This window comes from Ilyonectria robusta (genome assembly GCF_021365365.1).
Source record: "Ilyonectria robusta strain PMI_751 chromosome Unknown BGZ61scaffold_20, whole genome shotgun sequence".
Taxonomy (NCBI): Eukaryota; Fungi; Ascomycota; class Sordariomycetes; order Hypocreales; family Nectriaceae; genus Ilyonectria; species Ilyonectria robusta.
The window spans coordinates 388,620-400,815 of record NW_025764454.1 but is presented as its reverse complement, the minus strand read 5'-3'; the positions used below and the strand labels follow the sequence as shown (position 1 = coordinate 400,815).

At 56.2% G+C, this 12,196-nt stretch overlaps 5 protein-coding genes across 5 annotated transcripts; 3 read left to right on the top strand and 2 right to left on the bottom strand.

The window, feature by feature from the left end:
- Positions 1-1,958: 1,958 nt before the first annotated feature.
- On the bottom strand, positions 1,959-2,567 carry BGZ61DRAFT_458148 (uncharacterized protein). Its single transcript, XM_046246718.1, has one exon. The coding sequence runs from the start codon at positions 2,511-2,513 to the stop codon at positions 2,175-2,177; it is 339 nt and encodes a 112-aa protein (XP_046099968.1). The 5' UTR covers positions 2,514-2,567; the 3' UTR covers positions 1,959-2,174.
- A 222-nt stretch (positions 2,568-2,789) lies between these two features.
- Positions 2,790-3,245, top strand: BGZ61DRAFT_98542 (uncharacterized protein). Its single transcript, XM_046257296.1, has one exon. The coding sequence runs from the start codon at positions 2,885-2,887 to the stop codon at positions 3,128-3,130; it is 246 nt and encodes an 81-aa protein (XP_046099967.1). The 5' UTR covers positions 2,790-2,884; the 3' UTR covers positions 3,131-3,245.
- A 711-nt stretch (positions 3,246-3,956) lies between these two features.
- Positions 3,957-4,841, top strand: BGZ61DRAFT_98534 (uncharacterized protein). The gene has a single exon (XM_046257295.1). The coding sequence runs from the start codon at positions 4,166-4,168 to the stop codon at positions 4,754-4,756; it is 591 nt and encodes a 196-aa protein (XP_046099966.1). The 5' UTR covers positions 3,957-4,165; the 3' UTR covers positions 4,757-4,841.
- Positions 4,842-5,862: 1,021 nt separating this feature from the next.
- Positions 5,863-7,466, top strand: BGZ61DRAFT_361045 (kinase-like domain-containing protein; the record flags this gene model as incomplete). Its single annotated transcript, XM_046241230.1, has 2 exons — positions 5,863-6,547; positions 6,634-7,466. The coding sequence occupies 2 exons, from the start codon at positions 5,863-5,865 to the stop codon at positions 7,464-7,466; spliced, it is 1,518 nt and encodes a 505-aa protein (XP_046099965.1).
- A 1,086-nt stretch (positions 7,467-8,552) lies between these two features.
- On the bottom strand, positions 8,553-9,554 carry BGZ61DRAFT_98484 (uncharacterized protein). The gene has a single exon (XM_046257294.1). The coding sequence runs from the start codon at positions 9,455-9,457 to the stop codon at positions 8,783-8,785; it is 675 nt and encodes a 224-aa protein (XP_046099964.1). The 5' UTR covers positions 9,458-9,554; the 3' UTR covers positions 8,553-8,782.
- Between the last annotated feature and the right edge of the window lie 2,642 nt (positions 9,555-12,196).

Below are 12,196 nucleotides of genomic sequence, written 5' to 3'. Positions count from 1 at the left end.
CGAGGAGGCATTTACAGCTTGCGTCGGGGGCATGGGATGCCGACGGACGTTGATGCTGATCGGCCCATCACGAAACGTGCGCCATCCTTGCTTGACGAACTAGTTTGAGCTTGAAGCCATCGGCGAATCGCGAGCTGGAAGGCGTAAGTTTGACTCCAGGGGGCGGCGGCTGTGGTGGGAAGACGACTCCTCTATCGATCCATCACGCATGAAGTATACATGAGAAGAATGACGGTGAGCCGGTTTGAAGAGAGTCTCGGGCACGGGTTCCCGCACTGTCTCGGACCACGGGCACGTCCGAGCTTGGGGGACTACGGGTTGTTTCTCTGCCAGATCCCAGGCGGGACACTTGGGAGATGGGTTGATCTGGGCTGGGGAACGCCAGATGGGTTGGGGAAAGCAGGCGATCTTGCTGTGTATCAGGCTTGCGCTGGCCTCTATTGGATCCGGTGACACTTGTTGCTAACCCCAGGCAAGCCCAGTTGCGACATTGTGGTGGCGGGAGGGGAGTTGATGGTGTGCTCGGGGCCTTTCAACCCCGTTTCTCTGCCTCAGCTCCCCTTCCGATCGAGGTTACGGGCTCGATGAGTGCAGTTGGCGTTGGTCGTGTGCCGCTGGGTGGACTGTGCGAAGCCAGTGCCGGCTGACAGCTTTCACGGTTCGCAAGTCGGCCACGGACGCAGCATGACTCAAGGACTATACTATTTAGGGTAGGTTTACCAAAGTTGCGCAAGTTGCGAGATAGCTAGAGCTGATCCCTATTGGGCCAGACAGTTGGCCATCTTCACCGTTTCTCTCAGCGCGCATCTGCAAGATGCCCTGGAACGGATTATCACCAACCTCATCTATCACGGATGCAGGCCGTGGCCAATGGGAGCCCGCCGATGCACCCACCTCCGGCTCTGGACGGATGGGCCGGCCAAGACGGAGGTGGAGGCCACGGTCGAATCAGAAGACGAAGGCGGCTGCCGTCTTGCAGGTGTGGAGAGGGCACGTGAAGGTCACCGGTCAGCCACAGCGAGCAGGATTTCTGACGGAGTGCGCCTGTGATTATCAGCCCATGCATGAACTGAATCAACTCGTGTTTGGTGGGTTGCTTCAGGTAGTGGGCGTCACAGTTGGAGGGTGGGAATGGGATCTGCTAGCGGCCTGCGGCAGGTGGACGGGACGGGGACTGACTGGTCCTGGCTGGATGTAAGTGTACGAGGTAGAGAGATTGGATGGATGGGCGAGCGGGGGATCGCGATGGCGCGGATCCAAGTCGGATTCAAGTTCTGAGGCGGGCAGTCGAGGCCACCCAGAACTGCAGAACGAACGCCGTGCCTCAGTTAGAGTGTGTGTGATCGACGCCCCAGACTGGAGGGAGATTGAGATGGGTTCTGGTGTGAGGCACTTTCGTAGCAGGGGAGTCAGTGCGGACTTGCAGAGGCGACCCTGGCGACTGGCGAGGCGCCAGAAGGCGAAGAACAGCAAGGCAGGCCTTGTTCCTGGCGGGTCATCAATCAAGGTCAATCAAGAACCATCAATAATCCCTGGGAATAATCCCTGGGGATTGCTGATGGGCCGCCCAAGGATATGCCCTGGGGTGCGGCCATGGGAGCGGCATGGGAGCCCTGAAGCGAGCGATGGGGCACTGGAGCACTGGAGCACTGGCACAGGGCATTGGTATTGGCATGGGGCCTCGCCGCATGGCGTCTGCATGGACGTCCAGGGTCGTAGCGACTGTAGGCAGGGCCGTTGGTCTCGTTTCCCTGGTGGTGGAGTTCTTTCAACGTCGACGGCTTGTTATTGTTGTTGGCCTGTGTCTGTGACTGTGACGTTGGGCGCAGGTACTTTGTCCTCTTTGGAGAGATCGAAGCGCCAGCCCCGAAGCGGCTAGCCACACCCGTGATTTGACATGCCACCCATGCATCACCACTTCAGCCGTCACGCACCGTTGACTGCAGCACAAATTGGCACCGTTCAGCACCGCACCGTCAATGCAGGGCTTGTTGTTGCATGTTCCGTCCAGCCAGCGGTCTCGCCAGCGTCCAGCCAGCGTCTAGTGGGTGCGCCTGGCGCTGTGCGTGGGTGCTTTGGTGCTGGGAATACCGGGCTGACCGCCATTCTGGCCCAGCAAACATTGCATGTTAGAGCGTCGTCGCTGAGACTGGGGCGTCCGCGATATGCGTTTCTCACATCATGACCCGTCCAAACGCCCGTCGCTTGTCCACACAGCGTCTGCCCGGATGAAACCGTGTCTCGGGGCTCGCTCCCTTCCGCGGGTCGCTGGCGCCGTGTGGGATTCTTTCACGGCGGAACAGGCGGTGCACGAGAGACAATCCTGCGGCGAGGAGCGTCTGCAAACAGAGGCCGTTGCAGCGCCGTGTGTGTTGCCAGCAAAGGCCCATCAAGCAAGGGAGCACAGCATCACGCGATGAACCGGGCCCCGTGGTTGGACAGCGAAGAGACAACAGATGAGACATATGAGACATGAGACATGAGAGACATGCCCGCCATACCCATTTGCCCATCACGCTCAATGTGCAATGCCCGTCCTAGAATACCGGATACGCATCTAATACGCCCACCTACACACCACAACTGGTATGCCATGGTGTTGTCCCCAGGCGGGTCGCTGGAGGTGGAATGTGCGCGTGCGGCCAGGTGAGTGAACCACCACGCCGTCAACGGGCAGAGAGATTGGCAGTGTGACAGCAAAGTGGACGATAACGGGCGCATTCCCCCCTGGCCGACAGCCCTGTCCGTCCTGTCCATTGGCCGCCTCCTCTGCAGCCGGTTGCTCGTTGACAGCCTCACTCTGCTGGCTCTCGGGCCTGCCTGTCCTGGCGACGTGGGATGGACGCACGCTCACACACTGACCGTCACACTCTCACACACACAAATGCACCTCACTGTGAGCAGCAGGCTGCTGGGTAGCACTGCGCCTGCTGCGACAGGGAACAAGTGTCTTCGGCCCGGCATCAGGCCCCAATCAGAACAACACCAGGGCTGCAGCCGTCTCTTTTCAGCAACCCAACGCCTAGTGCCGGCCCTCCATGCATATAGCATCGTACCCAGTACGTACACAGTCACAGGGACTGAGTGGTTAGTGGGGGACTTTCAACGCTACTTTCTGCAAGGTATGTAGTCACCGCTACGTGGTGAATCAATACTTGGACCATTGAACCGGCACTGGCGATGCTCCCAACTGTTTGTACCGCGTCTAACACTCGCTGTCCCTGCAGGCCATATGTTGGCCTCGGCCAGCCCTGCAACCGCTGCAACAACTTGGACCACGTTTGATGCCATCAGTGGAATCCATGTTGGCAGATGGCTGGCCTCGATCGTCGAGGCCAAGTAAGTTGGCACCCAGACGGGCGGCTGTTTTGTTTGTCGTGAGGCCACGGAATCTGACATCCCAGCCTCGCTTGCCGCCTACAACGTCAAACATATGGGGAACTGCTTTCTATCTGCCTAGAGGCGAGATGACAGCCGCCTTGCCTGTGCAAACCAACAACCCCAGACGCTTCTTCCGTCAGCCTAGGTATATCGCTCGGCTTATACCAACCAACGCCCCATATGCAACCCAGGCCTAGACTGGGCCTCACATTTAGAAATGGAACTGCATAATTGTCCAGCCACTGGGATGCCTCAGAATGCTCAACTCGATACATAGTACTCCATACTCCGTATGTCGATCCCACCGCCCGACCTTTTGCATAACTCCTGGCATGCCGGTTTATTGGGTGTGGATGGTCAGACATAAACACACGTCTGGCATCGATCGGTACGCTCCAGTGCCTGTCCACTTGGCCATGCGCTCTAGTCCCGAGAGGGATGCATCCTGCCAACACGTCTCTCGTCGTTGAATGCTAACTGGGCGGGCGGCCAGTGCTATCGCTGATCGACAACCCCAACCGCCTGCAGTAGTGGTGCCAGTTCACTTCAGCCCTTGCTGGGCCAAACACTTGAGTCGAGTAGCTTCTGCAGCAGGCAGGATGGCTGGGCAGTCCAACCTAACAGTGCAGCGGCCAAGAGCCACAGGCTTTGGCTGATACGTCCAGAGAGACACAGAATAGAGGGTCTCAAAGGGACCCAACTCAATGACTTCATGCATTCCGGCCGGTCCGCACACAACACGTCGCCAAGCGCCACGGACGGCCGTCAGTTCACCACCCAATGAATGAGTGGTGCACTGCCGGTTTCCTTTTGTTCGTCGAGGAATTCCAGCGAGCAAGGTAGGTTTGGCTTTGGGGGCAGTGGCCGGCCAAAGCATGTGTACGAAGGTACGGCCGGACTGCCTCCACACCAAACTCTGTCGTTGTCCATCATGTCTCATCTCGTCTTGCGCCGGCTCCCGATGATGATAGGTCCGATGCTACCCCTTCTTGGGGCGCCCGGGAATAGACAAGACGCGGAGGCGAAAAGTCAGAAGACGGACATCGGAGGAAAAAAAAACGCGACCGTCATGGGGGCTGTCGATTATGACGATTCGCCCGACGGTGGGGAGAGGCAGCAGGCAGAACGGAGAGCTGAGGCCGGACGGGCCGCCAGGAGGAGCGCACAAGGACACGCAACACACGGGACACAGTGGGTGACTGGACGCACTGGAGACACAGGCTGGACAGGCTGGACAGGCTGGGGAGCGGAAGGGTGTCAGCAGAACACACAGAGGCTGCTGGCTGGCTGGCTGTCCCGTCGTGTCCTGCCCGCAACCGAACCTCCGCCCCATCGCCATGGATCAGCACCACCACGGGCCGTCACTGGGCGATGACTGGCTGTGAGTCCTCTCGAGTGGACAAGATACAGTGGCCTGCGAGTGGGCCGATGGATGGCGTTAGTGCTGAGGGGAGAAGGGCCTGGCCTGACTTGCTGGAGGCAGTGACACAGCGAACCACTTTATTTGGTGTGTCAGACTACCTTCGGATCCTTGCCTCTCGTATATTGCTCAGCGTCACCACGCCGCCATCCCTGCGGGACTAGTCGACGCTTCTCGACGCCCCTCGACGCCCCTCGACGCCCCCCTGGACCCTCATGGAGTCGGCGTGGACGCCCTGGATGTCCTGGGACGCCCCCAGGAAGGCGAACCTTAAGCTGGCGCCGCTCTCCGCTCCCACAGCACAGACAAGAATAGCCGGCGCATTAACACACGCTGGCCAAGACAAGGCCCCATGTCACTAATCTCTCCAACCGGACCGGGGTCTGCTGAAGCCGGTGGATCCCTGGTGTGGTCCTGACCGTCTTGGTGTGGGTTGCTCCACGCAATCCAAGCCCGAGGCGTGTCGAGTACGTACCGTGACGCACCCTGTCCTCGCCCGCCTCGCCTTGTCCCCATCACAGCCTGTTCGGGGGCTGATATCTACCTTACATTCGCCCACCCTCCGGATGATGCGCTCTGAGGGACCTCATCACCGCTTTCACGACACTCCTTCCGAACTCCTTTTCCATCCGCCGGTCTGCACCCGCAGTCGTCAACCCTTAGGTCCTCTTCGTCACTCTATCCTCCCATCTCCTGTTTGTCCTTTGCCGGAACTCCCGACTTTGCGACAAATTGACCTGGACGGCGACAATCCCAAAAAGAAATATCCCCCAAAAACCCTTGCCGCGCTGCTTATCTCGACCCGTTGATTCGGCCCTCGGGACCTCTTACACGACAACCTCTTCTCTCAACCCCACACCAACAACCCAACTCGCTCCGCAGGATATTTTTCTTCTTCGAACCGTTGGAAAACTTGGATTGGATCAGGATCCTTTGTCCCGTGGAAAATACCCTTTTCCTCTTTCCTTTTCTCTTTGTGATCCGTTTGATATCCCATCATCTGGCCCGGACCAACCCCAAGACACCCCGTTAGGACCTCTTTTGGATATCAACCGCATAACATGCAGCATCATGCCCCCTTCGGTTACGCAACCCCTCCGGCCTCCCCTGGTTTCGACAATCCCAAGTGCGCCATCCAACAACCCTATGCCGCACCACGACACTTCCAGACCCGATGCATTCCCCTCGCCCCAGAGGAGAGACTAGGCCGCCTGCTTGAGGGCAAGCTCCAGTTGACGGACATCCTTGGAACCGGCGCGTATGGCGTCGTCTACCTGGCCGTCGACATCAAGACCGGACAAAAGTACGCCGTGAAGTGCCTCAGCAAGTTCAACCCCGATGGAACTCCCTTGGAACCCCGCCAGTGTGCCTACCAACAACGCGAGATCCGTCTTCACTACCAGGCGTCCACACATTCCAATGTCGTGCAGATGCTTAAGATCGTGAGTGATCCCGACTGCATCTATGTTATTCTCGAGTACTGCCCCGAAGGGGACCTATTCTTGAACATCACAGAGCGCGGTCAATACGTTGGTAAGGATGAGCTCTCCAGGAACATTTTCCTCCAGATCCTGGATGCCGTGGAGCACTGCCACAACCTGGGAATCTACCACAGGGATCTCAAGCCGGAGAACATCTTGGTGACCAACCATGGAGACACCGTCAAGCTGGCCGACTTTGGTCTCGCCACCTCAGAAGACCGCTCCGAGGATTATGGATGCGGATCAACCTTCTACATGAGTCCAGGTATATTTCACTCTTCCCTTTCTCTGAATCAATTCTCTCTCCCTGCCCATGACAACAACTAACGGTTCCTTTTCCTTTTCCTTCAGAATGTCTGGACCCCTCCACCAGGAAGCCATACTACATGTGCGCCCCCAATGATGTCTGGTCCCTGGGAGTGATCCTCGTCAACCTCACGTGTGGACGCAACCCATGGAAACAGGCTTCCTTCCAGGATTCCACGTACCGGGCCTATGCCGGTTCCAAGGATTTCCTCAAGACCATCCTCCCGTTGTCGGAAGAACTGAACGACATTCTGGGCCGGATCTTCAACCCCATCCCCGAGCAGCGGATCACTCTTCCTGAGCTCCGAACCAGGATCATGGCCTGCTCTCAATTCACGGTGCCGCCGATGTCGACCATCGCGCCCCCGACACCCCCGGCTTCGCCCGACCACATTATCCAATACGTTGACCACGAGGATGCCATCCTCGACGACTACGAGTACGACTCCCCTCTCTCTCCTGCCTCGTCAGACGACGAGGGCTCCCTCACATCGAGCGGATCTACCATCGACGACCTTGACGACGATGATTTCCTCCAGGACCAGCAGCCGGACTACACGCACACTTACGACCCAGAGGAACCCCGGGAACAGCTCATCTACCACAGCCAGGAATTCGTGCCGCAGAAATACTCCGGACCCGTTCCTGTCCCCGTGTCCATGGTGGTTCCTACCCAACCCATGCACTGTTCCCAGGTTCCCGTACCGGTCCAAATCCAAGTTCAGGCGCCCATTCCTGTCCAGGCTCCATGCCACCCCAAATCCTACTTCCCTATCTGGGATATGGTAAAATACGTTCAACAGGTGCCGATGCTTCAGCACCATGTTCCCTTCCACCAGCAGGTTCCCTTCATGCCAACGTTCCAAGGCTGCTATTAGAGCCCCATTTACAATATCATTCATGTCTTGAAGGAGATATCGTCTGTTTGTTCTTGAGTCTCGGCGCATCCCGGAATCTTTTTTTCTACCTGGATGAAACTACCCTTACCCAAGGCAAACACCAAAAAGCCGAGGACCACCCTTGGATTCTTTATCACTTCTTTGGACACCACTACTCGACGTTTTTAATCATCTCGACCCTTGGGCACATATTACCCGACCCAAGGATACCATGCCACACACATCTGGATTTGCACCTCACCCAAAAAAGGCCGTGCCAGGATCACGCCAAACACTTTACGAACCACGAAATGAAAGTCCGGGACTAAGGTTCACTTCGACCCTGTGTATCTATTCACGCCAACCTGCCTTTTTTGGATTGGATGTCTGATTTTTTATTTTGCTTTGTCATTGTTTTTACTTCTTTTTAAAAGCGTGGAGTTTTGCCAGGATTATGAGGAAGGGCAAGAACCAGTTCTTGTAGAAGCATGAAGTATGGCGCAGTTGAAACTGGGGAGACTTTTCGCAAAGATTCTGGAGACGGAGTTTTTTTATTTTATTTTACCCCCTCTACACCACACAACACACCCTCGAAACCTCTGGCTTTCTTGCTTCTATTCTTCGCTCCCCTTGTTGGGGTTCACATGAGCTTGGGATGGAAACCCTTGAGACGAAAAAACAAAACATGTTTTAATCAAACCACCCTTTGTGGAGGCACACCTCTTTCAAATAGACGGAGGAATTTGGCCGAGACGTTCGCTTGGTCAGGAGCAAAGATACCTACCCCTTTTCTCTCTTTTATTACCCTTTTTACGACGAACAGGAAATGGTCTCTGTGGGAAAATGGACCTGGATAGTTGGTGTTTGAGAAGATTAGAGCGAGAGGATGGCTCGATAGCCAACGCGCTGAAGAATGCGCACCCCCCCAATACGTTTAGGAATGACGGCAGCTGGCTTTGAGCCGCTCTAGCCGATCAATGAATGACAAGAATCGACAACCGTTTAACGTGCCTTCTGCCATGTGCTTGCTACGCTTTTGCTTCATTCCATTGACTACCTGCTACTTGCTACTTGTTCCATTTGGTACCAAGTGTTGTACTAGGCTGTTACATAGACTGTTGGCTGCAGCATCTACTCTAGCTCATTTGTGACAGTAGTATAGCGGTACTTGGTACTATAGTCTATGCTGCCAGTCGGAGACGGACCACACGTCCCCGGAATGGCCGGCCGTGGGAATGGAGCCCTTCCCAAAAGGCCCGGATGCAGTCCAACGCTGCACGTCTCCTGAGCTAGCTCGCTCAATGGTCCATCGAAGCTCACCTAGCGAGGCGCCGAGAACGAAAGAGAGGACTACTGCACAACCCGCGCACCCGATAGCGCCGATAGTTTCCTCTGGGCTCTCTCTGTCTCCCCACTCTGGGCTCCCGCGGCGAGATTGGCCACACGACTCCACTCGGCTCAATGCGACGCTGCGGGTGCGAGAGGGAAAAAAAAGAAAAAACAGGGCGAGCAGTGGCGCTGCGCCGCGAGGCCAATGGGGCGCGGCCTTGGACGGGGACAGGGCGGACGGCATGCGTTAGCGGGGAGCGATGGGCTGGGTTTGGGGCCGGGGGCTGGAATGGGCTTTGGGACGGTGGGTGGAGAAGAGAGAAGAGGAGTGTGCGTGAGAGAGAGAGTTGGTGATGGTGATTGTGGTGGTGGTGGGAGCGGTAGTGGTGATAGTGGGAGCGGCAGTGTAGTGGTGGTGGTGGGAGCAAATTAACTGGTACACAGCGAGGGGAAAGAGGGAAAGAAGGGTAGCGTGATGGGACCTCGCCTTGGGGGAAAAGGATCTTTGGGCTGATGGCGTCTTGGCTGATCTGTTGATCCCGTTCGTTGGTCGTCGTCTTGAATGACGGATGACGGATGGTGTTGAAAGCGGAACCCGCAGCCAGATGGACGGCCGCAGCCAAGTGGACGGCCGCATGACGGGCTGATACACATTTCACCATCGCGATGCATCTCTGGCGTATTCTGCCTTCCCCCAGGCTGGCTACCGACTGGTCAAAGATACCGGTGAGATGGGCTGGTGGTCCTCCTTACATGACGACGCCTGTTGGGAGAGAGTCAAAAAACAAGAAGCGAGACACACTTCGGATAACGACTATCTGCTGCGTGGCGGACGCCCCCGTCATTCGCAGGTGATATGCAAGCACTTTCTTGCAGAAGAATGAGGAAGAAACAAGAATTGGCTTGGCCTTCACCGCAACAACAAGCAATAATCCCACCGCGTGTTCCCCTATGTCTCAGTCCTTTTCCACGTTTTCTCCTTGGCAAGGAGAATCTTGGGCTTGAAAGCGGGTGGGTCACGCAGCGCCGCCCGGGGGGGGGGGCTGGCTGAAGATGAGATTTGGGAGAGAGGGCGGAGCAAATCAACTCGCAGAAGCAGGGCGAGCACATGGCTTGCGGTGATTGATTTCGACTCGTTTGCTTCTTAGTGAGTGGCTTGGGCGGCCGTGCGGGAAGCTTGGTTGACGTTATCCGGGAGGCAGAATTGCGTAGTGCAAGAGTGTACGGAGTGTAGCATCGTCTATCGTAAGCGGGCTTCGTTTCCGCATTCCTGGAGTGTTTTGGCTTTCCGTGGCCACGAGCACTACACGCTCGCAAGCCACGAGCTCCCAGAGACAGTGAGAGAAAGAGAGAGAGACTTCCCTTGATCTTCTTACCCAACCCAATCCTGTCAAGCCCACCAGGCCGTCGCCACGTATGGCCGCCATGCACCACCATCCCACCGCGGAGGCATCCCGCTACTGCACCACACCAACCCTCTCCTACACAGTACGTCTCTACTGCAGTGACTGAGTCTTCTGATTCCTCAGGTCCTTAGTCACCCCCGTGGCTTGGGGACCCCGCTTGCGCCCGCGGGCTATGCGGGAAGAATGGGGGCCAGCCAACTGGGCTTCGTCTCTAACCATCCCATCCCATCCCATCCGTTTTGACAACTCCACTCCATCGAGGAGTCTGGATCGCGGCCCAGAGCTGGGCGCTGCGTCTGTGCGCGCCGCCTAGAGACGCCAGGCTGCCGATCACAGTTCGGGGCGAGGGAGGGCATGTGGGCGTGCGGCACAGCGTGGCCCGGATGGCGGCCATGATGGGGCGTGATCCGACGGACGACGGAGGTGGGTTGGGGGAGTAGGGGAGGAGGACAGAAGAAGAATGGGCCAAGCTGGAATGTTGGCTGAAATGTTGGCTGGGTTGAGATGGCTATCAATAGCCATGGCTCTTTTCACACATGCTTTCTCGCTTCCAGCTTGACGCGTGGCGGCCCAGATTGTGATGCCAAGATTGGACAATATCCCACGATAGAGTTGGAACTTGAGCTGTCACATCATCAGCCAAACGCGTGGGATTCATGGCAACATGGGACCCCAATCTTATTCCCTGAAGCCTGGAGCTGGAGCTGGAGCCTGTTGCCAAAAAGCCAATCCCGTCAGCACTCAGCAGCCACACATCGACAAGTCAGTTATCAGTCATTACCGTAGCTCTGAGAAACCCAGGTAGGTTAGACTTTCTACCCAGGCTCTCAGACTCGGTCCGAGCAATAGTTCGTGGGCACAAGTAACTTCATCGGATGGCGCCGCGAATGCTGAAGCCACCACGCGGTGTCACTTGGAAGCGAAACCTTGCCATTCCCATTCATTTGTCGCTTGTTTCTAGAAACGGCGTGGGATGCGTGAGTTTCGGCGGCTGACGGAACTGTCTGCCTCTGAAACAAGCCTTGCATCCGACCAGATATGCTGATGCATTGTTCGCATCTCAGACTGCCACACGCCTTGGCTGACGTCGCTGGCCATGACGTCGCTGGCGCTAGGAGAGTTTTTGCACACGCGAGACACAATACGTAGATGAAAGTCGATAGTTTAGCTGGTGGGGTTGCGAAATGGGTCCGAGGACGTGATAGCTGAGACTTCTCATCTTGGGCTGATTGGATCGTCGGGCATCGCCTATTGAGACATGGGCGGATGCCATCGACACGCACTAAAATTTAGAAGTTTCGAGATGCATCAAGACGAGACTATCGAGTCGGTAAAGGTTTTCCATTCTTTCTCTTGGGGGTGTCTACGGAGCAGAATGAGATATGCTGTTAGTGAAACGCAATCTCAGGTATTCGCGATGGAGGCAGACGCCGTGTCAACCTTGTCTTGGCCCACGAGCAATGTGACATGCAGAACGCGCTTCTCGGTATCGCGGAAAGTCTAAGCTGACCTCGGCGAAAATCACGTCACTGGGTTCGGGGATCTGTGTTGGCGTGATATACTTTTTGTCCTGTCAGTACTAGTACAGCGTGAGCTACTTGGTGTTTTGCAAAGTAAGTTGAGGTGGCGTTGAGAATAGAATGCAGCAGCAGTTAGTGGCAGTAATACCTGCAGAGGCCCAAAGACTCAGTGACCCAACTGTATGTTTAGATGATGAAGAGTAACCGTAAACCAATACGGTGCACCTGCGAGTTTGATCCAAGTCGAGTTGTAGAGGTGCATCTGGTATGAGAGTTCCGTTGAGAGGGACGTTTGTTACAAGAGGGACTCTCGAGATGACACCTAGTTTTCGTGACTCATGTGCGAGTCCAGTTCTTCGAGATTTGCGTCAGTGATACTTACCGGTGGCTCTATGAACAAATACCGAGCAGGAATATCATCAGGCCGTTATCCGAGGAATAAAAGAAGGCTGCAGTTACAGTTGAGAATCGTGGA